The 26,115-nt window shown below is 42.7% G+C and overlaps 1 protein-coding gene across 9 annotated transcripts in view; it reads left to right on the forward strand.

Moving 5' to 3' along the window:
- taok3a (TAO kinase 3a) overlaps positions 1–26,115 on the forward strand; it is a 264,388-nt gene that overhangs the window by 124,329 nt on the left and 113,944 nt on the right. For all 9 annotated transcript variants that reach the window (XM_061903060.1, XM_061903039.1, XM_061903050.1 and 6 more), the window contains 6 exons: positions 3,342–3,574; positions 10,366–10,437; positions 10,654–10,755; positions 12,515–12,560; positions 21,263–21,359; positions 23,032–23,145. In XM_061903060.1, coding sequence (XP_061759044.1) covers positions 3,440–3,574; positions 10,366–10,437; positions 10,654–10,755; positions 12,515–12,560; positions 21,263–21,359; positions 23,032–23,145 — 566 coding nt within the window. In that variant the 5' untranslated portion in view covers positions 3,342–3,439. The remainder of the gene's footprint in view (positions 1–3,341; positions 3,575–10,365; positions 10,438–10,653; positions 10,756–12,514; positions 12,561–21,262; positions 21,360–23,031; positions 23,146–26,115) is intronic.

Here is a 26,115-nt window from a genome sequence, read left to right on the forward strand (position 1 = left end):
TAACAAATACAATAGTATGGGGGTTAAGGGTTTTATGCCACTGATTCTAATCATCGATATTGAGATGAGACTCGGTGTGTAACATGTTTAACTTCTTCATCCAGTCCTCCAGTGATAATGGTACTTGTAAGAAATGTGGTTTATTTGCTGCCAAAGCGGTAATGATTGTTATTAAAGGAGTGACTCCACGCTGTGTGTGGACCAGGGGATCAAAAATAAATATAGTATCAGTATTTTGTGATTAGCCAATCACATTTTTTTTCACGGAAATAGTCCGATACTGATCAGTGGCCAATTGATCGCTTGTTGATAGTCCATCAAATATTTACTTTATTCAATCAAATACAATTTCATCTGGTACATGGTGAAGTACATGTTATATATATATATAATATATATGTGTATATATATATACATATATATATATATATACTACTGCGTAGTTTTGTACTGTAGTTATATGACAGAACAAGTGTGATAAATCAGCATTTATTGGTTCATATGAACTTTTCTGGTGAATGTATGTGCATCATATTCAACATGTGATAGGATGATGCACCAGTGACTCGGCTTCAGCTGTTAAGTGTGTGTGTCCGTGTGTGTGTGTGTGTGTGTGTGTGTGTGTGTGTGTGTGTGCGTGCGTTTGTGTGTGCGTGCGTGTGTTTCTGTTTCTGTAAGCCAGCTGTCAGTCATGTCGAAGTCTTTGTTTGCAACCTACAAAAAAACAAAGATAAATTCTTCAGGACAAGCTAAAATCATCAGCCCAGAGGTTGGGTCTTGGGCACAGTCGGGTGTTCCAACAGGACAATGACCCCAAACACACGTCAAAAGCGGTAAAGGAATGGCTAAATCAGGCTAGAATGAAGGTTTTAGAATGGCCTCCCCTTAGTCCTGACATAAACGTGTCTTGAGTTTCCAATACTTTGTATAACTCTTAATTTTTTATGATAGAGTGATTGGAGCACATACTTGTTTGTCACAAAAAACATTCTTGAAGTTTTCTTCATTTATGAATTTATTATGGGTCCACTGAAAATTTAACCAAATCTGCTGGGTCAAAAGTATTCATGTTTGCTTACATGTCCCTTGGCAAGTTTCACTGCAATAAGGCACTTTTAGTAGCCATCCACAAGTTTCTGCTTGAATTTTTGACCACTCTTCTTGACAATTTTATTGCAGTTTAGTTTTTTCAGCATTGTCCACACGTTTAAGTCAGGACTTAGGGAAACCCATTCTAAAACCTTAATTCTAGCCTGATTCATCAATCAATCAATGTTTACTTATATAAACCTAAATTATGAGTTTCTCATAGGGCTGCACAAGCCACAACACCCTCGGCTCAGATCCCACATCAGGGCAAGAAAAAACTCAACTCAATGGAATAACATTGAGAAACCTTGAAGGGGACCACAGATGTGGGGACCCCCCCTGGGCGACGGGTGCAATGGACGTCCAGTGGATCTACCATAACATTGTGAGATTTTAGTCGAATTAAGCCATTCCTTTACCACTTTTGACGTGTGTTTTGGGTCATTGTCCTGTTGTAACACCCGACTGCGCCCAAGACCAAACCTCCGGGTTGGTAATTTTAGCATGTCCTGAAGAATTTGGAGGTAATCCCCCTTTTTCATTGTCCCATTTACTCTCTGTAAATCACCAGTTCCATTGGCAGCAAAACAGGCCGAGAGCATAATACTACCACCACCATGCTTGACAGTAGGAATGGTGTTCATGGGATTAAATGCCTCACCTTTTCTACTCCAAACATATTGCTGGGTATTGTGGCCAAACAGCTCCATATTTGTTTCATCTGACATCACATGTACAAAGATAAGACCGCCTAGTTCTGTGGTTCAGTAGACCCATAACAAATTCACAAAAGAACCAAACTTCATGAAAGTTTTACAAAACCCTATTTTCACCTATACCTGAAAAATTTCACAGTCCACATTTTTCTATCGTTTCTTCAAGTGTTTCTTCAGCATTGTCCACACGTTTATGTCAAGACTTTGGGAAGGCCATTCTAAAACCTTCATTCTAGCCTGATTTAGCCATTCCTTTACCACTTTTGACGTGTGTTTGGGGTCATTGTCCTGTTGGAACACCCAACAGTGCCCAAGACCCAACCTCCGGGCTGAAGATTTTAGCTTGTCCTGAAGAATTTGGAGGTTTTTCATTGTCCCATTTACTTTCTTTAAAGCACCAGTTCCATTGGCAGCAAAACAGGCCCAGAGCATAATGCTACCACCATCATGCTTGACGGTAGAGATGGTGTTCCTGGGATTAAAGGCCTCACCTTTTCCCCTCCAAACATATTGCTGGGTATTGTGGCCAAACAGCTCCATTTTTGTTTCATCTGACATCACGTGGACAAAAATAGGACCTCCTGGATGAAAGTTCTGTGGTTCAGTAGACCCATAATAAATTCATAAAAAAAACAAACTTAATGAAAGTTTTCCAAAACCCTATTTTCACCTATTCCTGAAAAGTTTTCACAGTCCACATTTTCCAACCGTTTCTTCAACGGTTTGTTCAGCATTGTCCACAGGTTTAAGTCAGGACTTTGGAAAGGCCATTCTAAAACCTTAATTCTGGTCTGATTTAGCCATTCCTTTACCACTTTTGACGTGTGTTTGGGGTCATTGTTCTGTTGGAACACCCAACTGCGCCCAAGACCCAACTTCCGGGCTGATGATTTTAGCTTGTCCTGAAGAATCTGGAGGTAAATCCTCTTTTTTCATTGCCCCATTTACTCTCTGTAAAGCACCAGTTCCATTGGCAGCTTAATAGGCCCAGAGCATAATACTACCACCACCATGCTTGACAGTAGGGATGGTGTTCCTGGGATTAAAGGCCTCACCTTTTCTCCACCAAACATATTGCTGGGTATTGTGGCCAAACAGCTCCATTTTTGTTTCATCTGACATCACATGGACAAAGATAAGACCTTCTGTAGGAAAGTTCTGTGGTCAGATGAAACAAAAAGTAAGCGGTGTGGCCCCAATATCCATGGCTACCTAAAGCGCCTTATTGCAGTGACACTTGCCAAGGGACATGTAAGCAAATATTAACATTGCTGTATGTATACTTTTGACCCAGCACATTTTCAGTAGAGCCATAATATATTCATAAAAGAACCAAACTTCATGAATGTTTTTTGTGACCAACAAGTATGTGATCCAATCACTCTATCACAAACAAATAAGAGTTGTAGAAATGATTGGAATCTCAAGACAGCCATGACATGATGTTCTTTACAAGTGTATGTAAACATTTGACCGCGACTGTATAAGCCAGCTAGGTAGGCTACAGGCTAACGAAGCGCTGCTTTGTCTCCACAGTTCCTTCCTGGTCTAGCTGGCCAATGCCGGCCCCGTCGTGGACGTCTGGCGGCGGTCCCAGCAGTAATCGTGCGAGAGCGGTCCCCGCCGCCTAGCCCATGATGCCGTCATCCACACGGAAAGGCGTGCCAAAGGACCCCGAGCTGGCCGAACTCTTCTTCAAGGATGACCCCGAGGAAGTCTTCTGCGACCTGCACGAGATCGGACATGGCAGCTTTGGGGCCGTCTACTTTGTACGTGTTTTTTTTTATCCCTTCGTTTATTATTGTGAACTCGTCATATTTAATATCATTCAATGTTTATTTATATAGCACCTAAATCACAAGTGTCTCAAAGGGCTGCACAAGCGACAACGACATCCTCGGTTCAGATCCCACATAAGGGCAAGGAAAAACTCACCCCAGTGGGACGTCGATGTGAATGACTATGAGAAACCTTGGAGAGGACCGCAGATGTGGGTGACCTCCCACCCCTCGTCGAGTGGGTTTAGCATAATATTGTGAAAGTCCAATCCATAGTGGATCTAACATAATAGTGTCAGACTCCAGTCCATAGTGGATCTAACATAATATTATGCGAGTCTAGTCCGTAGTGGATCTAATACAATATAGTAAAAGTCCAGTCCATAGTGGATCTAACATAATAGTGAGAGTCCAGTCCATAGTGGATCTAACATAATATTGTGAGAGCCCAGTCCTTAGTGTATCTAACATAATAGTGTGAGAGTCCAGTCCATAGTGGATCTAACATAATATTGTGAGAGTCCAGTCCATAGTGGATCCAACATAATAGTGTGAGAGTCCAGTCCATAGTGGATCTAACATAATATTGTGAGAGCCCAGTCCATAGTGGATCTAACATAATATTGTGAGAGTCCAGTCCATGGTGGATCTAACATAATAGTGAGAGTCCAGTCCATAGTGGATTTAACATAATATTGTAAGAGTCCAATCCATAGTGGATCTAACATAATAGTGAGAGAGTCCATTCCATAGTGGATCTAATATAATAGTGAGAGTCCAGTCCATAGTGGATCTAACATAATATAATGAGAGTCCAGTCCATAGTGGATTCAACACAAGGGAGAAGGGGAAGAGCAGAAATGAAAAGAAACGGCAGATCAACTGGTCTAAAAAGGGGGGTCTATTTAAAGGCTAGAGTATACAAATTAGTTTTAAGATGGACTTAAATGCTTCTACTGAGGTAACATCTCTAACTGTTACCGGGAGGGCATTCCAGAGTACTGTAGCCCCAATAAAAAACGCTCTATAGCCCGCAGACTTTTTTTGGGGCTCTGGGAATCACTAATAAGCCGGAGTTCTTTGAAGGCAGATTTCTTGCCGGGACATATGGTACAATACAATCAACAAGATAGGATGGAGCTAGACCGTGTAGTATTTTATACCTAAGTAGTAAAACTTTAAAGTCAAATCTTAAGTGCACAGGAAGCCAGTGCAGGTGAGCCATTATAGGTATATATAAATAGGTACCGTATATACAGTGGGGCAAAAAATGTTTAGTCAGCCACCGATTGTGCAAGTTCTCCCACTTAAAATGATGACAGAGGTCTGTAATTTTCATCATAGGTACACTATTCTTCTTCCTCCAAACACGACGAGTTGAATTTATACCAAAATGGATACATGGATGATACAGCAGAGGATTGGGAGAATGTCATGTGGTCAGATGAAACCAAAATATAACTTTTTGGTATAAACTCAACTCGTCGTGTTTGGAGGAAGAAGAATACTGAGTTGCATCCCAAGAACACCAACCCTACTGTGAAGCATGGGGGTGGAAACATCATGCTTTGGGGCTGTTTTTCTCCTAAGGGGACAGGACAATTGATCCGTGTTATGGAAAGAATGAATGGGGCCATGTATCGTGAGATTTTGAGCCAAAACCTCCTTCCATCAGAGAGAGCTTTGAATGGTTGACCAAATACTTATTTTCCACCATAATTTACAAATAAATTCTTTAAAATTCCTGCAATGTGAATTCCTGGATTTTTTTTAACATTCGGTCTCTCACAGTTGAAGTGTACCTATGATGAAAATTACAGACCTCTGTTATCATTTTAAGTGGGAGAACTTGCACAATCGGTGGCTGACTAAATACTTTTTTGCCCCACTGTATGTATATAAAAGTATATAAAGGTATATACGGTATAGGTATATATATATTTAGATATATATGTATATAAAGGTATATACAGTATAGGCGTAATATGATCAAACGTTTTTGTTCTTGTCAAAAGTCTAGCAGCCGCATTTTGTACCAACTGTAATCTTTTAATTCTAGACATAGGTAGACCTGAAAATAATAGGTTACACGAGACGAGACTTAACGAAGGCATGAATAATGATGTCATTGTCGCTAGTGGACAAAATGGAACGAATTTTCGCGATCATACATTTCGTCCTCTGGGATTTCAAAACAAGTCAGCGGCACATCTCGTGCAGTCGGTCATATAGAGGATCTTTGGCGTGTGTAAACTTGGTGCTCCTGTTTTATTCATCATGCATTATTTCTACTTGAATCCTACCGTGCCTTATAAACACTTCAGTGCTTAGCATTCTGAAAATGCAGCCTACAGAGTTTGAAGTGATACTTCCAGAAAGACAGTAGGAGGGTGAACAAAATGAAGGCATGTTAGCCACATGCATAGTTGATGTACAATATCGGAGAACATACCCCGTGAAGTGTCGAATCAATTTGCCTATCGTAAATATTGATCGGACTCCTCGGCCCTGACAATCAGCTCGAGTGAACTTCCGTGTTGCGGTGCCTCACCACTCTTCTTACGCCGCTCTCGTCGCACACTTCACATCCAACCAACGATGGCGGCCGCAAGGAAAAGTCAAATGGAAATATTTGCGGTCGCTGTAACGCCATGGAATATTCACCTCTGACACGCAGCCCTGCTGTGGAGTAACCATACACTTAGTTGCCGGATTAAACGCTAACAAGTAAAACACTTTGTAAAGGACAGAGAAACACCTTTTTTTTCTGTAAAATTATTTTTTAAATGTTTGTAGTTTTTAAAATAGTTTTTTTTTTTTGAAGACCTACTGTAGAAACACTACTCAGAGATCCTCTATAGGAGGGGTGTCAAAGTCGAGGCCCCTGGTCCAGATCTGGCCCGCAAATTAATTATCTATGGATGATATTTGATTTGATTGACTGGAACTTTTAGCTATTTTAAAGGAAGTACCCGTTCTCTAGGGCAAAACACAATCTGGTCAAAGATCCTCTACATGACAGGATTGTTCTGCTATTTTTAAGGACTTATTGTAAAAAATATCCACTATTGACTGAAACAATTAGCTATTTTAAAGCAAGTACCCGTTCTGTACTGCAAAAAAAAATACTGGTCAAAGATTCTCTATAAGACAAGAGCGCTTTGCTGTTGTTAAGTAACTACTGCAGAAATACTTGTCAAAGATCCCTTGCATGACAGAAGCTCCACTGTTTTTTTTTAAAGACCTACTGCAAAAAATATTCAGTATTGACTGGAATATTTAACTATTTTAAAGGAAGTACCCGTTCTGTACAGCAAAAAAAAATCAGGTTAAAGGTCCTCAATATGACAGGATTGTTCTGCTGTTTTTAAGGACCTACTGCAAAAAATATCCACAATTGACTGGAACATTTAGCTTTTTTAAAGGAAGTACCCGTTCTGCACGGCAAAAAAACATTGGTCAAAGATCCTCTATAAGACATGAGCGCTTTGCTGTTGTTAAGTAACTACTGCAGAAATACTTGTCAAAGATCCCTTATATGACAGAAGCTCCACTGTTGTTTTTAAAGACCTACTGCAAAAAATATCCACTATTGACTGGAACGTTTAGCTGTTTTAAAGGAAGTACCCGTTCTGTGCAGAAAAAATAAAAAATCTGGTCTAAGATCCTCTATATGACAGAAGCTCCACTGTTGTCGAGGGGCGGTTTAGCTCGGTTGGTAGAGTGGCCGTGCCAGCAATTTGAGGGTTGCAGGTTCGATTCCCGCATCCGCCATCCTAGTCACTGCCGTTGTGTCCTTGGGCAAGACACTTTACCCACCTGCTCCCAGTGCCACCCACACTGCTTTAAATGTAACTTAGATATTGGGTTTCACTATGTAAAAGCGCTTTGATTCACTAGAGAAAAAGCGCTATATAAATATAATTCACTTCACTTCACTGTTTTTAAGGGCCTACTGCAAAAATATCCTCTATTGACTCAAACATTTAGCTATTTTAAAGAAAGAAACCGCTTTGTACTGCAAAAAAACATTGGTCAAATATCCTCAATTAGACATGAGCACTTTGCTGCTGTCAAGTAACTACTGCAGAAATACTTGTCAAAGATCCCTTATATGACAGAAGCTCCACTGTTGTTTTTAATGATCTACTGAAAAAAATATCCAGTATTGACTGAAATATTTAGCTATTTTAAAGGAAGTACCCGTTCTGTACGGCAAAAAGAAAAATCTGGTCCAAGATCCTTTATATGACAGGATTGTTCTGCTATTTTTAAGGACCTACTGCAAAAAATATCCACTATTGACTGGAACAATTAGTTATTTTAAAGAAAATACTCGTTCTGTACTGCAAAAAAATATCGGTCAAAGATCCTCTATAAGACATGAGCACTTTGCTGTTGTTAAGTAACTACTGCAGAAATACTTGTCAAAGATCCTTTATATGACAGAAGCTCCACTGTTGTTTTTAACAGCCTATTGCAAAAAATATCCTCTATTGACTGGAACATTTAGCTTTTTAAAAGAAAGTACCCGTTCTGTACTGAAAAAAACATTGGTCAAAGATCCTCTATAAGTCATGAGCGCTTTGCTGTTGTTAAGTAACTACTGCATAAATAATTGTCAAAGATCCCTTATATGACAGAAGTTCCACTGTTGTTTTTAAGGACCTACCGCAAAAAATGTCCACTATTGACTGGAACATTTAGCTATTTTAAAGGAAGTACCCATTCCGTACGGCAAAAAAAAAAATCTGGTCCAAGATCCTTTATATGACAGGATTGTTCTGCTATTTTTAAGGACCTACTGCAAAAAATATCCACTATTGACTGGAACAATTAGCTATTTTAAAGAAAATACTCGTTCTGTACTGCAAAAAAATATCGGTCAAAGATCCTCTATAAGACATGAGCACTTTGCTGTTGTTAAGTAACTACTGCAGAAATACTTGTCAAAGATCCTTTATATGACAGAAGCTCCACTGTTGTTTTTAACGGCCTACTGCAAAAAATATCCTCTATTGACTGGAACATTTAGCTTTTTAAAAGAAAGTACCCGTTCTGTACTGAAAAAAACATTGGTCAAAGATCCTCTATAAGTCATGAGCGCTTTGCTGTTGTTAAGTAACTACTGCATAAATAATTGTCAAAGATCCCTTTTATGACAGAAGTTCCACTGTTGTTTTTAAGGACCTACCGCAAAAAATGTCCACTATTGACTGGAACATTTAGCTATTTTAAAGGAAGTACCCATTCTGTACGGCACCAAAAAAGTCTGGTCAAAGAGCCTCTATATGACAGAAGCTCCACTGTTGTTTTTAAGGACCTACTGCAAAAATATCCTCTATTGACTCGAACATGTAGCTATTTTAAAGGAAAAAAACGTTCTGTACGGCAAAAAAACATTGGTCAAAGATCCTCTATATGACAGGATTGTTCTGTTGTTTTTAAGGACCTTCTGCAAATTACAGGAGTGGTTTGCTGTTTTTACACAATGGCTGTAAAAATCCTCTTCATGACAAGAGTGCACTGCTGTTTTTAACGACCTACTGCAAAAAAACAATTAGTTTCTCTGACCCCACATCCACAGACTGGTACTGCGCTGCAGGGTTAAATTACAAAACCCCTGAATCGCTGTGCTGTTTTTAGGAATCTACTGCTAAAATCTAAGCCGTCGTAGTTGACCTCTCCCCTAATAACTAACTTCCTGTCTCCATGGCAATAAAAAAACCCAAAACAACCAAAGAGTATTTTTTATTATTAGGGACCGATGTCCCTTTGGGACAAAGGACCCTATTGATTTTCTAGCGTTTAATTATTGTTATTATTCTTTATTATTATACCGCCGCCTCTTTGAGCTGTAATTTGACCCCCTTAACATGCTTCAAAACTCACCACATTTGACACACACATCAGGACTGGCGAAAAATTGCGATCTAATCAAAAAACCAGACCCCAAAACTCAAAATTGCGCTCTAGTGCCCCCTAGGAAGAAAACACACACAACTGTCTGTAACCTCCATTAGGAATGTCGCAGGAGCATGAAAAAAAAAACCTCTATGTAGGTCTCGGTTAGACCTATATTTCATCCAGTGACACCCCCTGGCTAAAATCAACAGGAAGTTTGCAATTCCCCCTTCAATACAGAAGTTGGCTAAAAAATGTCGCTTTTTTTCAAACATTATCTCCTCTGAGGCTGTTTGTCGTTTTGGCTTCATATATACACAGGAGAGAGATTGAACCCTAAAATTGAATGAAACAGTTTTAATTACTACCCAGGTTTGGACTTTATGAGCCGGCAAAGAACTGGTGCTGTTGTGCTTTTTCTGTCACAAAATGGCGGCTTCCTGCTCGGACAATACTGCTTCTAACTCACTGTAGGACTGTCATACACTCATGAAACAAAACCCTCAATGTAGGTCTCACTGAGACCTATATTTCATACAGTGACCACCCCCAACTAAAATCAACAGGAAGTTTGCAATTCCCACTTCAATACAACAAGTGCATTCTATTCACAATGCATTAGAGTCTCAAAATGGCGACACCAAGGCGTCCTTATGAAATGCCCCAGCCACTTTACAACTGTTATTACTATGAGACTGATGTATAACACATGTGTATACAACTTTTTCTCTGTGTAATAATCCATCCATCTTCTACCGCTTATCCGGCTTGGGCCGCGGAGGCAGCAGTCAAAGCGGTCCCATCCATCGCTGCTTGCAGCCTTAATTTCATTATATTATTGTCATTAAAGTTTTTGTCCTCTCTGCATTTTCTTTCAGGCCCGTAACTCCTATTCCAACGAGGTGGTGGCCATCAAGAAGATGTCCTACAACGGCAAGCAGACTACTGAGGTAACACACACATTCAGAAGTGCACATTGAGCAAGGCAGCACCACCCTTTGACGAAAACCAACAACTTTACTTCATGTGTTTTATTTGCTGAATCGGCTTTAAAGGTCCGCTTCTAGCCTCCAGTGTCCTCCTGATTGACGCACACCTGATTGGAGACTGATTATTGCTGTAATGGTGATGATGAGTTAAGGTGTTTTGTTGTTGTTGTTGTGTAGAAGTGGCAGGACATTATTAAGGAGGTCAAGTTTTTGGGGCAACTGCGGCACCCAAACACCATCGAGTACAAAGGATGCTACCTGAAGGACAACACTGCCTGGGTGAGTGCCTCGTCATCATCATTTTCTGAAAGGAAAATAACCATTTTAAATGTTGTTGTTAATATATTGAGATGTCCGATAATGTTTTTTTTTGCCACTTTCCGATATCGTCCAACTCTTAATTACCGATTCCAATATCAACCGATACCGCTATATACAGTCATGGAATTAACACATTATTATTAGGGATGTTCGATAATATCGGACTGTCTACTATCGGCCGATAAATGCTTTAAAATGTAATTGTGACAGTCGCTCGCCTTCGTCGTGCGGGTTCAATGGACCATCCAGGAAGGACATGATTTGAGCAGGTTTGACTTCATTTTTCAATAAAGCTTGGTTGCGGCTCGGATTGCTTTTCAGTTTCTTCCTCCACTGTGCGTTCCCGGCCTGCATTTCAGCCACCGTCGTTCTCGTCTTGCGCTCTGTGTTGCTCTCGCTTCTAATGTGCTGCGGACTCTCCTCCTTCCTCCTCGATCTCTCCTCCTTTTCCCCTTTTATACAGTGTCAGGAGAAATGTTAATCATTTCCCGATGTGTGAGCCACGCACCTGAATTCGATTGCGGCGGTGTCGCTCCCGGCATGCCCCACCTCTCCTATCCGTCGCATTCTCCGCCTCCTTGCTGCCATCTTAGTCGGCCCGTCGGCATTGGAAATTATCGATATCGGTTTCATAATTATTGGTGTCAGTTTCAAAAAGTAAAATTTATAACTTTTTATAACGCCACTGTGTACACGGACGTAGGGAGAAGTACAGTGCGCCAATAAACCTTAAAGGCACTGCCTTTGCATGCCGGCCCAATCACATAATTTCTACGGCTTTTCACACACACACACACACAAGTGAATGCAATGCATACTTGGTCAACAGCCATACAGGTCACACTGAGTGTGGCCGTATAAACAACTTTAACACTGTTACAAATATGCGAACCCACACAAAACAAGAATGACAAACATTTCGGGAGAACATCCGCACCGTAAAAAAATGGAACAAATACCCAGAACCCCTTGCAGCACCGACTCTTCTGAGATGCTACAATATACACCACCCTCAGTGTGACCTATATGGCTGTTGACCAAGTATGCTTTGCATTCACTAGGCCGGAACGCAAAGGCAGTGCCTTTAAGGTTTACTGGCGCTCTGTACTTGTCCCTACGTCCGTGTACACAAGTACAGAGCGCCAGTAAACCTTAAAGGGACTGCCTTTGCATTCCGGCCTAGTGAATGCAAGCATACTTGGTCAACAGCGGCGTTTGGAAAAAGTCATACATTTTACTTTTTGAAACTGATACCGATAATTTTGGATATTACATTTTGAAGCATTTTTCGGGCGATAATACCAGATATTATCGGACATCTCTAATTATTATCGAAACTAAATGCATTTTTTTCTACTGATATCATCACCATAGCGTGTGATTAGCAGTCAGTATGAGTTGGACTATCAATATGCATTCATTTTTTTTTTATTTTAATATTACTGTTTTTGTTATGATTCATATTGAAAGAAATGCATGTTTACTCTTTGATGACACGTTACTAAATTGTTTTTGTGCCTTCCTTCATGCTTTGGATGGGCTAAAATAGCCGTAATGTAAGAATATAAAACTGCTTCTTTGGCATGAGATATTTTTGGCATCAAATGTGATTAGCATTAAAGATTTATTTATTAAAAAAATAACAATAATAAACACTTATTTGCAGCGGCCCCTGGTGCTTTAAAAAAATGAAATTAAATGTTCATTTGTATTGCAGCTGGTGATGGAATATTGTTTGGGCTCTGCATCAGACTTACTCGAAGGTAAGTGTTCTTTTGTAACACATTATATATTGTCAGAGTCGTAGTAAATAAAGATGTCTGGGACTAAGTGAGCATTTTCATCTCATTTTAGTGATTATCATATTTGTATTGTTTACGCTTTACTCTTCACTTACACATGTCATATTATCATAACAATGAAGACATTATTTGATTGATAACGTGATGCATTGTATCTTTTTGAATTATTATGATGTTCCATGCTTTTTATTGCCAGATTTTTATTTAATTATCAATCAATCAAAGTTTATTTAGATAGTCCTGAATCACAAGTGTCTCAAAGGGCTGCACAAGCCACAACGACATCCTCGGTTCAGATCCCACATCAGGGCAAGGGAAAACTCAACCCAGTGGGATGTAAATGACAAAACTTGGAGAGGACCGCAGATGTGGGTGACCCCCCACCTCCTTGGGAGACCGGTGCAATGGACATGGAGTGGGTCTAGCATAATATTGTGAATGTCCAGTCCATAGTGGATCTAACATAATAGTGAGTGTCCAGTCCATAGTGGATCTAACATAATAGTGAGAGTCCAGTCCATAGTGGATCTAACTTAATAGTGAGAGCCCAGTCCATAGTGGATCTAACATAATAGTGAGAGTCCAGTCCATAATGGATCCAACATATTAGTGAGAGTCCAGTCCATAGTGGATCTAACATAATAGTGAGAGTCCAGGCCATAGTGGGTCTAACATAATAGTGAGAGTCCAGTCCATAGTGGATCTAACATAATAGTGAGAGTCCAGTCCATAGTGGATCTAACATAATATTGAGAGTCCAGTCCATAGTGGATCTAACATAATAGTGAGAGTCCAGTCCATAGTGGATCTAACATAATAGTGAGTGTCCAGTCCATAGTGGATCTAACATAATAGTGAGAGTCCAGTCCATAGTGGATCTAACTTAATAGTGAGAGCCCAGTCCATAGTGGATCTAACATAATAGTGAGAGTCCAGTCCATAATGGATCTAACATATTAGTGAGAGTCCAGTCCATAGTGGATCTAACATAATAGTGAGAGTCCAGGCCATAGTGGGTCTAACATAATAGTGAGAGTCCAGTCCATAGTGGATCTAACATAATAGTGAGAGTCCAGTCCATAGTGGATCTAACATATTAGTGAGAGTCCAGTCCATAGTGGATCTAACATAATATTGAGAGTCCAGTCCATAGTGGATCTAACATAATAGTGAGAGTCCAGTCCATAGTGGATCTAACATAATAGTGAGAGTCCAGTCCATAGTGGATCTAACATGATAGTGAGAGTCCAGTCCATAGTGGATTAAACATAATAGTGAGAGTCCAGTCCATAGTGGATCTAACATGATAGTGAGAGTCCAGTCCATAGTGGATCTAACATGATAGTGAGAGTCCAGTCCACAGTGGATCTAACATAATAGTGTGAGAGTCCAGTCCATAGTGGATCAAAAATAATAGTAAAGAGTCCAGTCCATAGTGGATCTAACATGATAGTGAGAGTCCAGTCCATAGTGGATCTAACATGATAGTGAAAGTCCAGTCCATAGTGGATCGAACATAATAGTGTGAGAGTCCAGTCCATAGTGGATCCAGCATAATAGTGAGAGTCCAGTCCATAGTGGATCTAACATATTAGTGAGAGTCCAGTCCATAGTGGATCTAACATAATAGTGAGAGTCCAGTCCATAGTGGATCCAACATAATAGTGAGAGTCCAGTCCATAGTGGATCCAACATATTAGTGGGAGTCCAGTCCATAGTGGATCCAACATGATAGTGAGAGTCCAGTCCATAATGGATCTAACATAATAGTGAGAGTCCAGTCCATAGTGGATTCAACATAATAGTGAGAGTCCTGTCCATAGTGGATCTAACATGATAGTGAGAGTCCAGTCCATAGTGGATTCAACATGATAGTGAGAGTCCTGTCCATAGTGGATCTAACATGATAGTGAGAGTCCAGTCCATAGTGGATCTAACATGATAGTGAGAGTCCAGTCCATAGTGGATCTAACATGATAGTGAGAGTCCAGTCCATAGTGGATCTAACATGATAGTGAGAGTCCAGTCCATAGTGGATCTAACATGATAGTGAGAGTCCAGTCCATAGTGGATCGAACATAATAGTGTGAGAGTCCAGTCCATAGTGGATCTAACATAATAGTGAGAGTCCAGGCCATAGTGGGTCTAACATAATAGTGAGAGTCCAGTCCATAGTGGATCTAACATAATAGTGAGAGTCCAGTCCATAGTGGATCTAACATATTAGTGAGAGTCCAGTCCATAGTGGATCTAACATATTAGTGAGAGTCCAGTCCATAGTGGATCTAACATAATATTGAGAGTCCAGTCCATAGTGGATCTAACATAATAGTGAGAGTCAAGTCCATAGTGGATCTAACATAATAGTGAGAGTCCAGTCCATAGTGGATCTAACATGATAGTGAGAGTCCAGTCCATAGTGGATTAAACATAATAGTGAGAGTCCAGTCCATAGTGGATCCAACATGATAGTGAGAGTCCAGTCCATAGTGGATTTAACATGATAGTGAGAGTCCAGTCCACAGTGGATCTAACATAATAGTGTGAGAGTCCAGTCCATAGTGGATCAAAAATAATAGTAAAGAGTCCAGTCCATAGTGGATCTAACATGATAGTGAGAGTCCAGTCCATAGTGGATCTAACATGATAGTGAAAGTCCAGTCCATAGTGGATCGAAAATAATAGTGTGAGAGTCCAGTCCATAGTGGATCTAACATTATAGTGAGAGTCCAGTCCATAGTGGATCTAACATATTAGTGAGAGTCCAGTCCATAGTGCATCTAACATAATAGTGAGAGTCCAGTCCATAGTGGATCCAACATAATAGTGAGAGTCCAGTCCATAGTGGATCTAACATATTAGTGAGAGTCCAGTCCATAGTGGATCCAACATGATAGTGAGAGTCCAGTCCATAATGGATCTAACATAATAGTGAGAGTCCAGTCCATAGTGGATTCAACATAATAGTGAGAGTCCTGTCCATAGTGGATCTAACATGATAGTGAGAGTCCAGTCCATAGTGGATCTAACATGATAGTGAGAGTCCAGTCCATAGTGGATCTAACATGATAGTGAGAGTCCAGTCCATAGTGGATCTAACATGATAGTGAGAGTCCAGTCCATAGTGGATCTAACATGATAGTGAGAGTCCAGTCCATAGTGGATCGAACATAATAGTGTGAGAGTCCAGTCCATAGTGGATCTAACATGATAGTGAGAGTCCAGTCCATAGTGGCTCTAACATTATGTTGTGAGAGTCCAGTCCATAGTGGCTCTAACATTATATCGTGAGAGTCCAGTCCATGGTGGATCTAACATAATAGTTTGAGAGTCCAGTCCATAGTGGATCTGACATAACATCAATCAATCAATCAATGTTTACTTATATAGCCCTAAATCACTAGTGTCTCAAAGGGCTGCACAAACCACCACGACATCCTCGGTAGGCCCACATAAGGGCAAGGAAAACTCACACCCAGTGGGACATCGGTGACAATAATGATCCAGTGGGACGTCTGTGACAATAATGACTATGAGAACCTTAGAGAGGAGGAAAGCAATGGATGTCGAGCGGGTCTAACATGATACTGTGAAAGTTCAATCCACAATGGATCCAACACAGTCGCAAGAGTCCAGTCCAAAGCGGGTCCAACTCAGCAGCGAGAGTCCCGTTCACAGCGGAGCCACCAGGAAACCATCCCAAGCGGAGGCGGATCAGCAGCGCAGAGATGTCCCCAGCCGATACACAGGCAAGCAGTACATGGCCACCGGATCGGACCGGACCCCCTCCACAGGGGAGAGTGGGACATAGAAGAAAAAGAAAAGAAACAGCAGATCAACTGGTCCAAAAAGGGAGTCTATTTAAAGGCTACAGTATACAAATGAGTTTTAAGGTGAGACTTAAATGCTTCTACTGAGGTGGTATCTCGAACTGTTACCGGGAGGGCATTCCAGAGTACTGGAGCCCGAACGGAAAACGCTCTATAGCCCGCAGACTTTTTTTGGGCCTTGGGAATCACCAACAAGCCGGAGTCCTTAATAATAGTGAGAGTCCAGTCCATAGTGGATTCAACATAATAGTGAGAGTCCTGTCCATAGTGGATCTAACATGATAGTGAGAGTCCAGTCCATAGTGGATCTAACATGATAGTGAGAGTCCAGTCCATAGTGGATCTAACATGATAGTGAGAGTCCAGTCCATAGTGGATCTAACATGATAGTGAGAGTCCAGTCCATAGTGGATCTAACATGATAGTGAGAGTCCTGTCCATAGTGGATCTAACATGATAGTGAGAGTCCAGTCCATAGTGGATCTAACATGATAGTGAGAGTCCAGTCCATAGTGGATCTAACATGATAGTGAGAGTCCAGTCCATAGTGGATCTAACATGATAGTGAGAGTCCAGTCCATAGTGGATCTAACATGATAGTGAGAGTCCAGTCCATAGTGGATCGAACATAATAGTGTGAGAGTCCAGTCCATAGTGGATCTAACATAATAGTGAGAGTCCAGGCCATAGTGGGTCTAACATAATAGTGAGAGTCCAGTCCATAGTGGATCTAACATAATAGTGAGAGTCCAGTCCATAGTGGATCTAACATATTAGTGAGAGTCCAGTCCATAGTGGATCTAACATATTAGTGAGAGTCCAGTCCATAGTGGATCTAACATAATATTGAGAGTCCAGTCCATAGTGGATCTAACATAATAGTGAGAGTCAAGTCCATAGTGGATCTAACATAATAGTGAGAGTCCAGTCCATAGTGGATCTAACATGATAGTGAGAGTCCAGTCCATAGTGGATTAAACATAATAGTGAGAGTCCAGTCCATAGTGGATCCAACATGATAGTGAGAGTCCAGTCCATAGTGGATTTAACATGATAGTGAGAGTCCAGTCCACAGTGGATCTAACATAATAGTGTGAGAGTCCAGTCCATAGTGGATCAAAAATAATAGTAAAGAGTCCAGTCCATAGTGGATCTAACATGATAGTGAGAGTCCAGTCCATAGTGGATCGAACATAATAGTGTGAGAGTCCAGTCCATAGTGGATCTAACATAATAGTGAGAGTCCAGTCCATAGTGGCTCTAACATTATGTTGTGAGAGTCCAGTCCATAGTGGCTCTAACATTATATCGTGAGAGTCCAGTCCATGGTGGATCTAACATAATAGTTTGAGAGTCCAGTCCATAGTGGATCTGACATAATATCAATCAATCAATCAATGTTTACTTATATAGCCCTAAATCACTAGTGTCTCAAAGGGCTGCACAAACCACCACGACATCCTCGGTAGGCCCACATAAGGGCAAGGAAAACTCACACCCAGTGGGACATCGGTGACAATAATGATCCAGTGGGACGTCTGTGACAATAATGACTATGAGAACCTTAGAGAGGAGGAAAGCAATGGATGTCGAGCGGGTCTAACATGATACTGTGAAAGTTCAATCCACAATGGATCCAACACAGTCGCAAGAGTCCAGTCCAAAGCGGGTCCAACTCAGCAGCGAGAGTCCCGTTCACAGCGGAGCCACCAGGAAACCATCCCAAGCGGAGGCGGATCAGCAGCGCAGAGATGTCCCCAGCCGATACACAGGCAAGCAGTACATGGCCACCGGATCGGACCGGACCCCCTCCACAGGGGAGAGTGGGACATAGAAGAAAAAGAAAAGAAACAGCAGATCAACTGGTCCAAAAAGGGAGTCTATTTAAAGGCTACAGTATACAAATGAGTTTTAAGGTGAGACTTAAATGCTTCTACTGAGGTGGTATCTCGAACTGTTACCGGGAGGGCATTCCAGAGTACTGGAGCCCGAACGGAAAACGCTCTATAGCCCGCAGACTTTTTTTGGGCCTTGGGAATCACCAACAAGCCGGAGTCCTTTGAACGCAGATTTCTTGCCGGGACATATGGTACAATACAATCGGCAAGATAGGATGGAGCTAGACCGTGTAGTATTTTATATGTAAGTAGTAAAACCTTAAAGTCACATCTTAAGTGCACAGGAAGCCAGTGCAGGTGAGCCATCTTGGAGTCCAGTCCATAGTGGACCTCACATAATAGTGAGAGTCCAGTCCATAGTGGATCTAACATTATAGTGAGAGTCCAGTCCATAGTGGATCTAACATAATAGTGTGAGAGTCCAGTCCATAGTGGATCTGACATAATATTTTCAGAGTCCAGTCCATAGTGGATCTGACATAATAGTGAGAGTCCAGTCCATAGTGGATCTAACATTATAGTGAGAGTCCAGTCCATAGTGGATCTAACATGATAGTGAGAGTCCAGTCCATAGTGGATCCAACATAATAGTGAGAGTCCAGTCCATAGTGGATCTAACATAATAGTGAGAATCCAGTCTATAGTGGACCTCACATAATAGTGAGAGTCCAGTCCATAGTGAATCTAACATAATATTTTTAAGAGTCCAGTCCATAGTGGATCCAACATAATAGTGAGAGTCCAGTCCGTAGTGGATCTAACATGATATTGAGAGTCCAGTCCATAATTGATCTAACTTAATAGTGAAAGTCCAGTCCGTAGTGGATCTAACACAGTGGTTCTTAACCTTGTTGGAGACACCGAACCCCACCAGTTTCATATGCGAATTCACCGAACCCTTCTTTGGTGAAAAATAAAATGTTTTTTTTTTCAAATTCAAGAGAAAGTTAAATGTTTTTGGTAACACTTTAGAATAGGGGAACATATTGTAAGTAACAAAGACTTAAAGGCCTACTGAAATGAGATTTTCTTATTTAAACGGGGATAGCAGGTCCATTCTATGTGTCATACCTGATCATTTCATGATATTGCCATATTTTTGCTGAAAGGATTTAGTAGAGAACATCCACGATAAAGTTCGCAACTGGAGAAAAGCCCTACCTCTACCGGAAGTCGCAGACAATGACGTCACATGTTGATGGCTCCTCACATATTCACATTGTTTTTAATGGGAGCCTCCAACAAAAAGTGCTATTCGGACTGAGGAAACGACAATCCCCCCATTAATTTGAGCGAGGATGAAAGATTTGTGTTAGAGGATATTGATAGCGACGGACTAGAAAAAAAAACAACAACAAAAAAACGCGATTGCATTGGGACAGATTTTGATGTTTTTAGAGACATTTACTAGAATAATTCTGGGAAATCCCTTATTTTTTATTGTGTTGCTAGTGTTTTAGTGAGTTAAATAGTACCTGATAGTCGGAGGTGTTTGTCCACGGGTGTCTTGACGCCAATGTCTCATGGAAGTCGACGGCAGCTGTACGGACGGCACAAGCTCAGCTGATATCCGGTAAGAGGCGACTTTTTAACCACAATTTTCTCCCCGAAACCTGCTGGTTGACATTTGGTTGGGATCCATGTCTGCTTGACCGCGCTCTGATCCATAGTTAAGTTTCACCTCCAGGAATTTTAAACAAGGAATCACTGTGTGTTTGTGTGGTTAAAGGCTAAAGCTTCCCAACTCCATCTTTCTACTGTGACTTCTCCAATATTAATTGAACAAATTGCAAAAGATTCAGCAACACAGATTTCCAAAATACTGTGTAATAATGCCGTTAAAGCAGACGACTTTTAGCTGTGTGTGTGTGTGTGTGTGTAGCGCTCATACTTCCTAAAAACCCATGACGTCTTGCGTACACGTCATCATTACACAACGTTTTCAAGAAAAAACTCCCGGGAAATTTAAAATTGCAATTTAGTAAACTAAAAAGGCCGTATTGGCATGTGTTGCAATGTTAATATTTCGTCATTGATATAGAAACTATCAGACTGTGTGGTGGGTAGTAGTGGGTTTCAGTAGTTCTTTAATTTAGAGTTATTTGGACACTAGGGGAACATGTTCTAAGTAATAGAATATGTTAGTTATTTGGTTAGGTTTAGGGTCAGGGTTAGAGGGTTAGGGTTACAGTATAATTAGGCCATGCCGAATAAGGTATTAATTAGTACTTAATGACTAGTTAAGAGCCAATATGTTACTAATTTGCATGTTAATAAGAAACTAATTAATGGTGAATATGTTCCCCATACTAAAGTGTTACCATATTTTTTTTACTGGTGCACATAATCAACCGTGCATGAACATCACCTTGTTCAAACAACACAACTAAGACAGTGCATAAACTCACAACAAATTAAACACCTGCAAATCAGTCAGCTGTTGCCGTATCTGTAATATGCCAACAGGGAGAAGTTTGTATTTACACGACTCACCGAACCCCTAGGGTTCGATCGAAACCTGGTTAAGAACCACTGATCTCACATAATAGTGAGAGTCCATTCCATAGTGGGGCCAGCAGGAGACCATCCCGAGCAGAGACTCTGGACAGCCAGCACTTCATCCATGGCCACCGGACCTGTGCTCCTCCCGCCTCCTCTCCTCCACAAGAGGGAGGGGGCAGAGCAGAAAAGAAAAGAAATGGCAGATCAACTGGTCTAAAAAGGAGGTCTATTTAAAGGCTAGGGTATACAACTGAGTTTTAAGATGGGACTTAAATGGTTCTACTGAATTACTGAATTAGTATTTGCAGTTCTTTTTTAATCATTTTTTGAAATTATTTATATTGGGTTATTTTTATTCAAAACACTATAGTAAATGTAGTATGTTTTAGTATCTGATGTTTAAATTTGACAACATATGTGTTTTCCCCCGAAGTTCACAAGAAGCCCCTCCAAGAGGTGGAAATCGCTGCCATTACCCATGGTGCCTTGCTAGGACTCGCTTACCTTCATTCCCATAATATGATTCACAGGTACTGTAAATCAATTTCTGTTTCCTCCTTACGATCACTTCTCGGCTCCAATGTACAGAAAAAAAATGTCTCTTTATCTTTGCGACCTTATATCTCTGAAGCACATGTTTATCTTTTATTGCACATCTTGCAACCTTTGGACAGTGACAACGCCAAGCAAGCATCCACCAAAACTGTGTTCAATACGTTAACGTTCATAAAGAGACTGTACAGTTGTCATAACTCAATAATGGTGTATCATGTGTTCTCAAAAGCAACACAAAATCACTACTTGGAATTCTTAACAAGTATTTAAAAATCTGAGTTTAATGTAGCTTTTATTACACACCATTGACACTATTTATCAGTGGTGAATCAATCAATGAATGTTTATTTATATAGTCCTAAATCACAAGTGTCTCAAAGGGCTGCACAAGCCACAACCACACCCTCGGTTCAGATCCCACATAAGAGCAAAGAAAAACTCACAACCCAGTGGGATGTCGAAGAGAATGACTATGAGAATCTTTGGAGAGGACCGCAGATGTGGGTGACTCCCCCCCCCTCTAGAGGAGATCGGATGCAAAGGACGTCGAGTGGGTCTAGTCTAGCATAATATTGTGAAAGTCCAGTCCATAGTGGATCTAACATAATAGTGAGAGTCCAGTCCATCGTGGATCTAACATAATAGTGAGAGTCCAGTCCATAGTGGATCTAAAATAATAGCGGGAGTCCAGTCCATAGTGGATCTACCATAATAGTGAGAGTCCAGTCCATAGTGGATCAAACGTAATAGTGAAAGAGTCCAGTCCATAGTGGATCTAACATAATAGTGAGAGTCCAGTCCATAGTGGATCTAACATAATAGTGAGAGTCCAGTCCATAGTGGGTCTAACATAATAGTGAGAGTCCAGATTATAGTTGATCTAACATAATATTGTGAAGGTCCAGTCCATAGTGGATGTAACATAATAATGAGAGTCCAGTCCATAGTGGATCTAACACAATAGTGACAGTACAGTCCATAGTTGATCTAACATAATAGTGAGAGTCCAGTCGATAGTGGATCTAACATAATAGTGAAAGCGTCCAGTCCATAGTGGATCTAACATAACAGTGAGACATCAGTCCACAGTGGGGCCAGCAGGAAACCATTCCAAGCGGAGACGGGTCAGCAGTGCAGAGATGTCCCCAACAGATGCACAGGCGAGCGGTTCACAACGGGTCCCGAATCTGGACAGCCAGCACTTCATCCATGGCCACCCAACCTGAGCCCCCCCACCCTTCCGACCCCAGGGAGAAGGGGGCAGAGCAAAAAAGAAAAACGGCAGATCAACTGGTTTAAAAGGGGAGTCTATTTAAAGGCTAGAGTATACAAATGAGTTTTAAGATGGGACTTAAATGTTTCTACTGAGGTAACATCTCTAACTGTTACCGGGAGGGCATTCCAGAGTACTGGATCCCTAAAAGAAAACGCTCTATAGGTCGCAGACTTTTTTAGGGAGGCTCTGGGAATCACTAATAAGCCGGAGTTTTTGCCGGGACATATGGTACAATACAATCAGCAAGATAGGATGGAGCTAGACCTTGTAGTATTTTAGACCTAAGTAGTAAAACCTTAAAGATGACAGGCTTGATCAGTCTTTAGAGATATCACTATTCATGTCTGGATTTTTCATCCGTCCTTTTCCAGAGACGTGAAAGCCGGAAACATCCTGCTGACCGAGCTGGGACAGGTCAAACTGGCCGACTTTGGCTCCGCCTCCATTGCCTCACCCGCCAACTCCTTTGTGGGGACACCTTACTGGTGAGTGGGACAGCACGGACGAGGGGCGTCCTGATGTAACTTTTCCACTTCCCATACCATACCGATATTTTTCTTGAATATGGGCCGATTCCGAAATTGAATTGATACAATGAGAGATGTCCGATAATATCGGCCGATACATGCTCCTCTCTGAGCTGCTACCTTACCGTGGTAGAGGAGTTTGCGTGTCCCAATGATCCTAGGAGTTATGTTGTCTGGGGGTTTTCATGCCCCCTGGTAGGGTCTCCCAAGACAAACAGGTCCTAGGTGAGTGATCAGACAAAGAGCAGCTCAAAGACTTCTATGGAATTACAACGAAATGAACCCAGATTTCCCTCGCCCGGACGTGGGTCACCGGGGCCCCGCTCTGGAGCCAGGCCCGGAGTTGGGGCACGATGGCGAGCGCCTGGTGGTCGGGCCTGTTCCCATGGGGCCCGGCCGGGCACAGCCCGAAGAGGCAACGTGGGTCATCCCTCCAATGGGCTCACCACTCATAGGAGGGGCCATAGAGGTCGGGTGCATTGTGAGCTGGGCGGCAGCCGAAGGCAGGGCACTTGGCGGTCCGATCCTCGGCTACAGAAGCTAGCTCTTGGGACGTGGAACGTCACCTCACTGGGGGGGAAGGAGCCTGAGCTAGTGCGCGAGGTAGAGAAGTTCCGGCTGGATATAGTCGGACTCACCTCGACGCACAGCAAGGGCTCTGGAACCAGTTCTCTCGAGAGGGACTGGACCCTCTTCCACTCTGGCGTTGCCGGCAGTGAGAGGCGACGGGCTGGGGTGGCAATTCTGGTTGCCCCCCGGCTCAAAGCCTGTACGTTTGAGTTCAACCCAGTGGACGAGAGGGTAGCTTCCCTTCGCCTTCGGGTGGGGGGACGGGTCCTGACTGTTGTTTGTGCTTACGCACCAAACAGAAGTTCAGAATACCCACCCTTTTTGGGTACACTTGAGGGAGTACTGGAAAGTGCTCCTCCGGGTGATTCTCTTGTCCTACTGGGAGACTTCAACGCTCATGTTGGCAACGACAGTGAAACCTGGAGAGGCGTGATTGGGAAGAATGGTCGCCCGGATCTAAACCCGAGTGGTGTTTTGTTATTGGACTTTTGTGCTCGTCACGGATTGTCCATAACAAACACCATGTTCAAACATAAGGGTGTCCATATGTGCACTTGGCACCAGGACACCCTAGGCCGCAGTTCCATGATCGACTTTGTAGTTGTGTCATCGGATTTGCGGCCTTATGTTTTGGACACTCGGGTGAAGAGAGGGGCGGAGCTTTCTACCGATCACCACCTGGTGGTGAGTTGGCTGCGATGGTGGGGGAGGATGCCGGACAGACCTGGCAGGCCCAAACGCATTGTGAGGGTCTGCTGGGAACGTCTGGCAGAGTCTCCTGTCAGAGAGAGTTTCAATTCACACCTCCGGGAGAACTTTGAACATGTCACGAGGGAGGTGCGGGACATTGAGTCCGAGTGGACCATGTTCCGAACCTCTATTGTCGAGGCGGCTGATTGGAGCTGTGGCCGCAAGGTTGTTGGTGCCTGTCGTGGCGGTAATCCTAGAACCCGTTGGTGGACACCAGCAGTGAGGGATGCCGTCAAGCTGAAGAAGGAGTCCTATCGGGTTCTTTTGGCGCATAGGACTCCGGAGGCAGTGGACGGGTACCGACGGGCCAAGCGGTGTGCAGCTTTAGCGGTCGCGGAGGCAAAAACTCGGACATGGGAAGAGTTCGGGGAAGCCATGGAAAACGACTTCCGGACGGTTTCGAAGCGATTCTGGACCACCATACGGCGCCTCAGGAAGGGGAAGCAGTGCACTATCAACACCGTGTATGGTGCGGATGGTGTTCTGCTGACTTCGACTGCGGATGTTGTGGATCGGTGGAGGGAATACTTCGAAGACCTCCTCAATCCCACCAACACGTCTTTCTTTGAGAAAGCGGTGCCTGGGGAATCTGTAGTGGACTCTCCTATTTCTGCGGCTGAGGTCGCTGAGGTAGTTAAAAAGCTCCTCGACGGCAAGGCCCCGGGGGTGGATGAGATCCGCCCGGAGTTCCTTAAGGCTCTGGATGCTGTGGGGCTGTCTTGGTTGACAAGACTCTGCAGCATCGCGTGGACATCGGGGGCGGTACCTCTGGATTGGCAGACCGGGGTGGTGGTCCCTCTCTTTAAGAAGGGGGACCGGAGGGTGTGTTCCAACTATCGTGGGATCACACTCCTCAGCCTTCCCGGTAAGGTTTATTCAGGTGTACTGGAGAGGAGGCTTCGCCGGATAGTCGAACCTCGGATTCAGGAGGAACAGTGTGGTTTTCGTCCTGGTCGTGGAACTGTGGACCAGCTCTATACTCTCGGCAGGGTTTTTGAGGGTGCATGGGAGTTTGCCCAACCAGTCTACATGTGCTTTGTGGACTTGGAGAAGGCATTCGACCGTGTCCCTCGGGAAGTCCTGTGGGGAGTGCTCAGAGAGTATGGGGTATCGGAATGTCTTATTGTGGCAGTCCGCTCCCTGTATGATCAGTGTCAGAGCTTGGTCCGCATTGCTGGCAGTAAGTCGGACACGTTTCCAGTGAAGGTTGGACTCCGCCAAGGCTGTCCTTTGTCACCGATTCTGTTCATAACTTTTATGGACAGAATTTCTAGGCGCAGCCAAGGCGTTGAGGGGTTCCGGTTTGGTGGCCACGGGATTAGGTCTCCATGGTTCTCTCCCGGAAAAGGGTGGAGTGCCATCTCCGGGTTGGGGAGGAGACCCTGCCCCAAGTGGAGGAGTTCAAGTACCTAGGAGTCTTGTTCACGAGTGGGGGAAGAGTGGATCGTGAGATCGACAGGCGGATCGGTGCGGCGTCTTCAGTAATGCGGACGTTGTATCGATCCGTTGTGGTGAAGAAGGAGCTGAGCCGGAAGGCAAAGCTCTCAATTTACCGGTCGATCTACGTTCCCATCCTCACCTATGGTCATGAGCTTTGGGTCATGACCG

This window comes from Nerophis ophidion, linkage group LG01, assembly GCF_033978795.1.
Source record: "Nerophis ophidion isolate RoL-2023_Sa linkage group LG01, RoL_Noph_v1.0, whole genome shotgun sequence".
In the NCBI taxonomy this organism is placed as follows: Eukaryota; Metazoa; Chordata; class Actinopteri; order Syngnathiformes; family Syngnathidae; genus Nerophis; species Nerophis ophidion.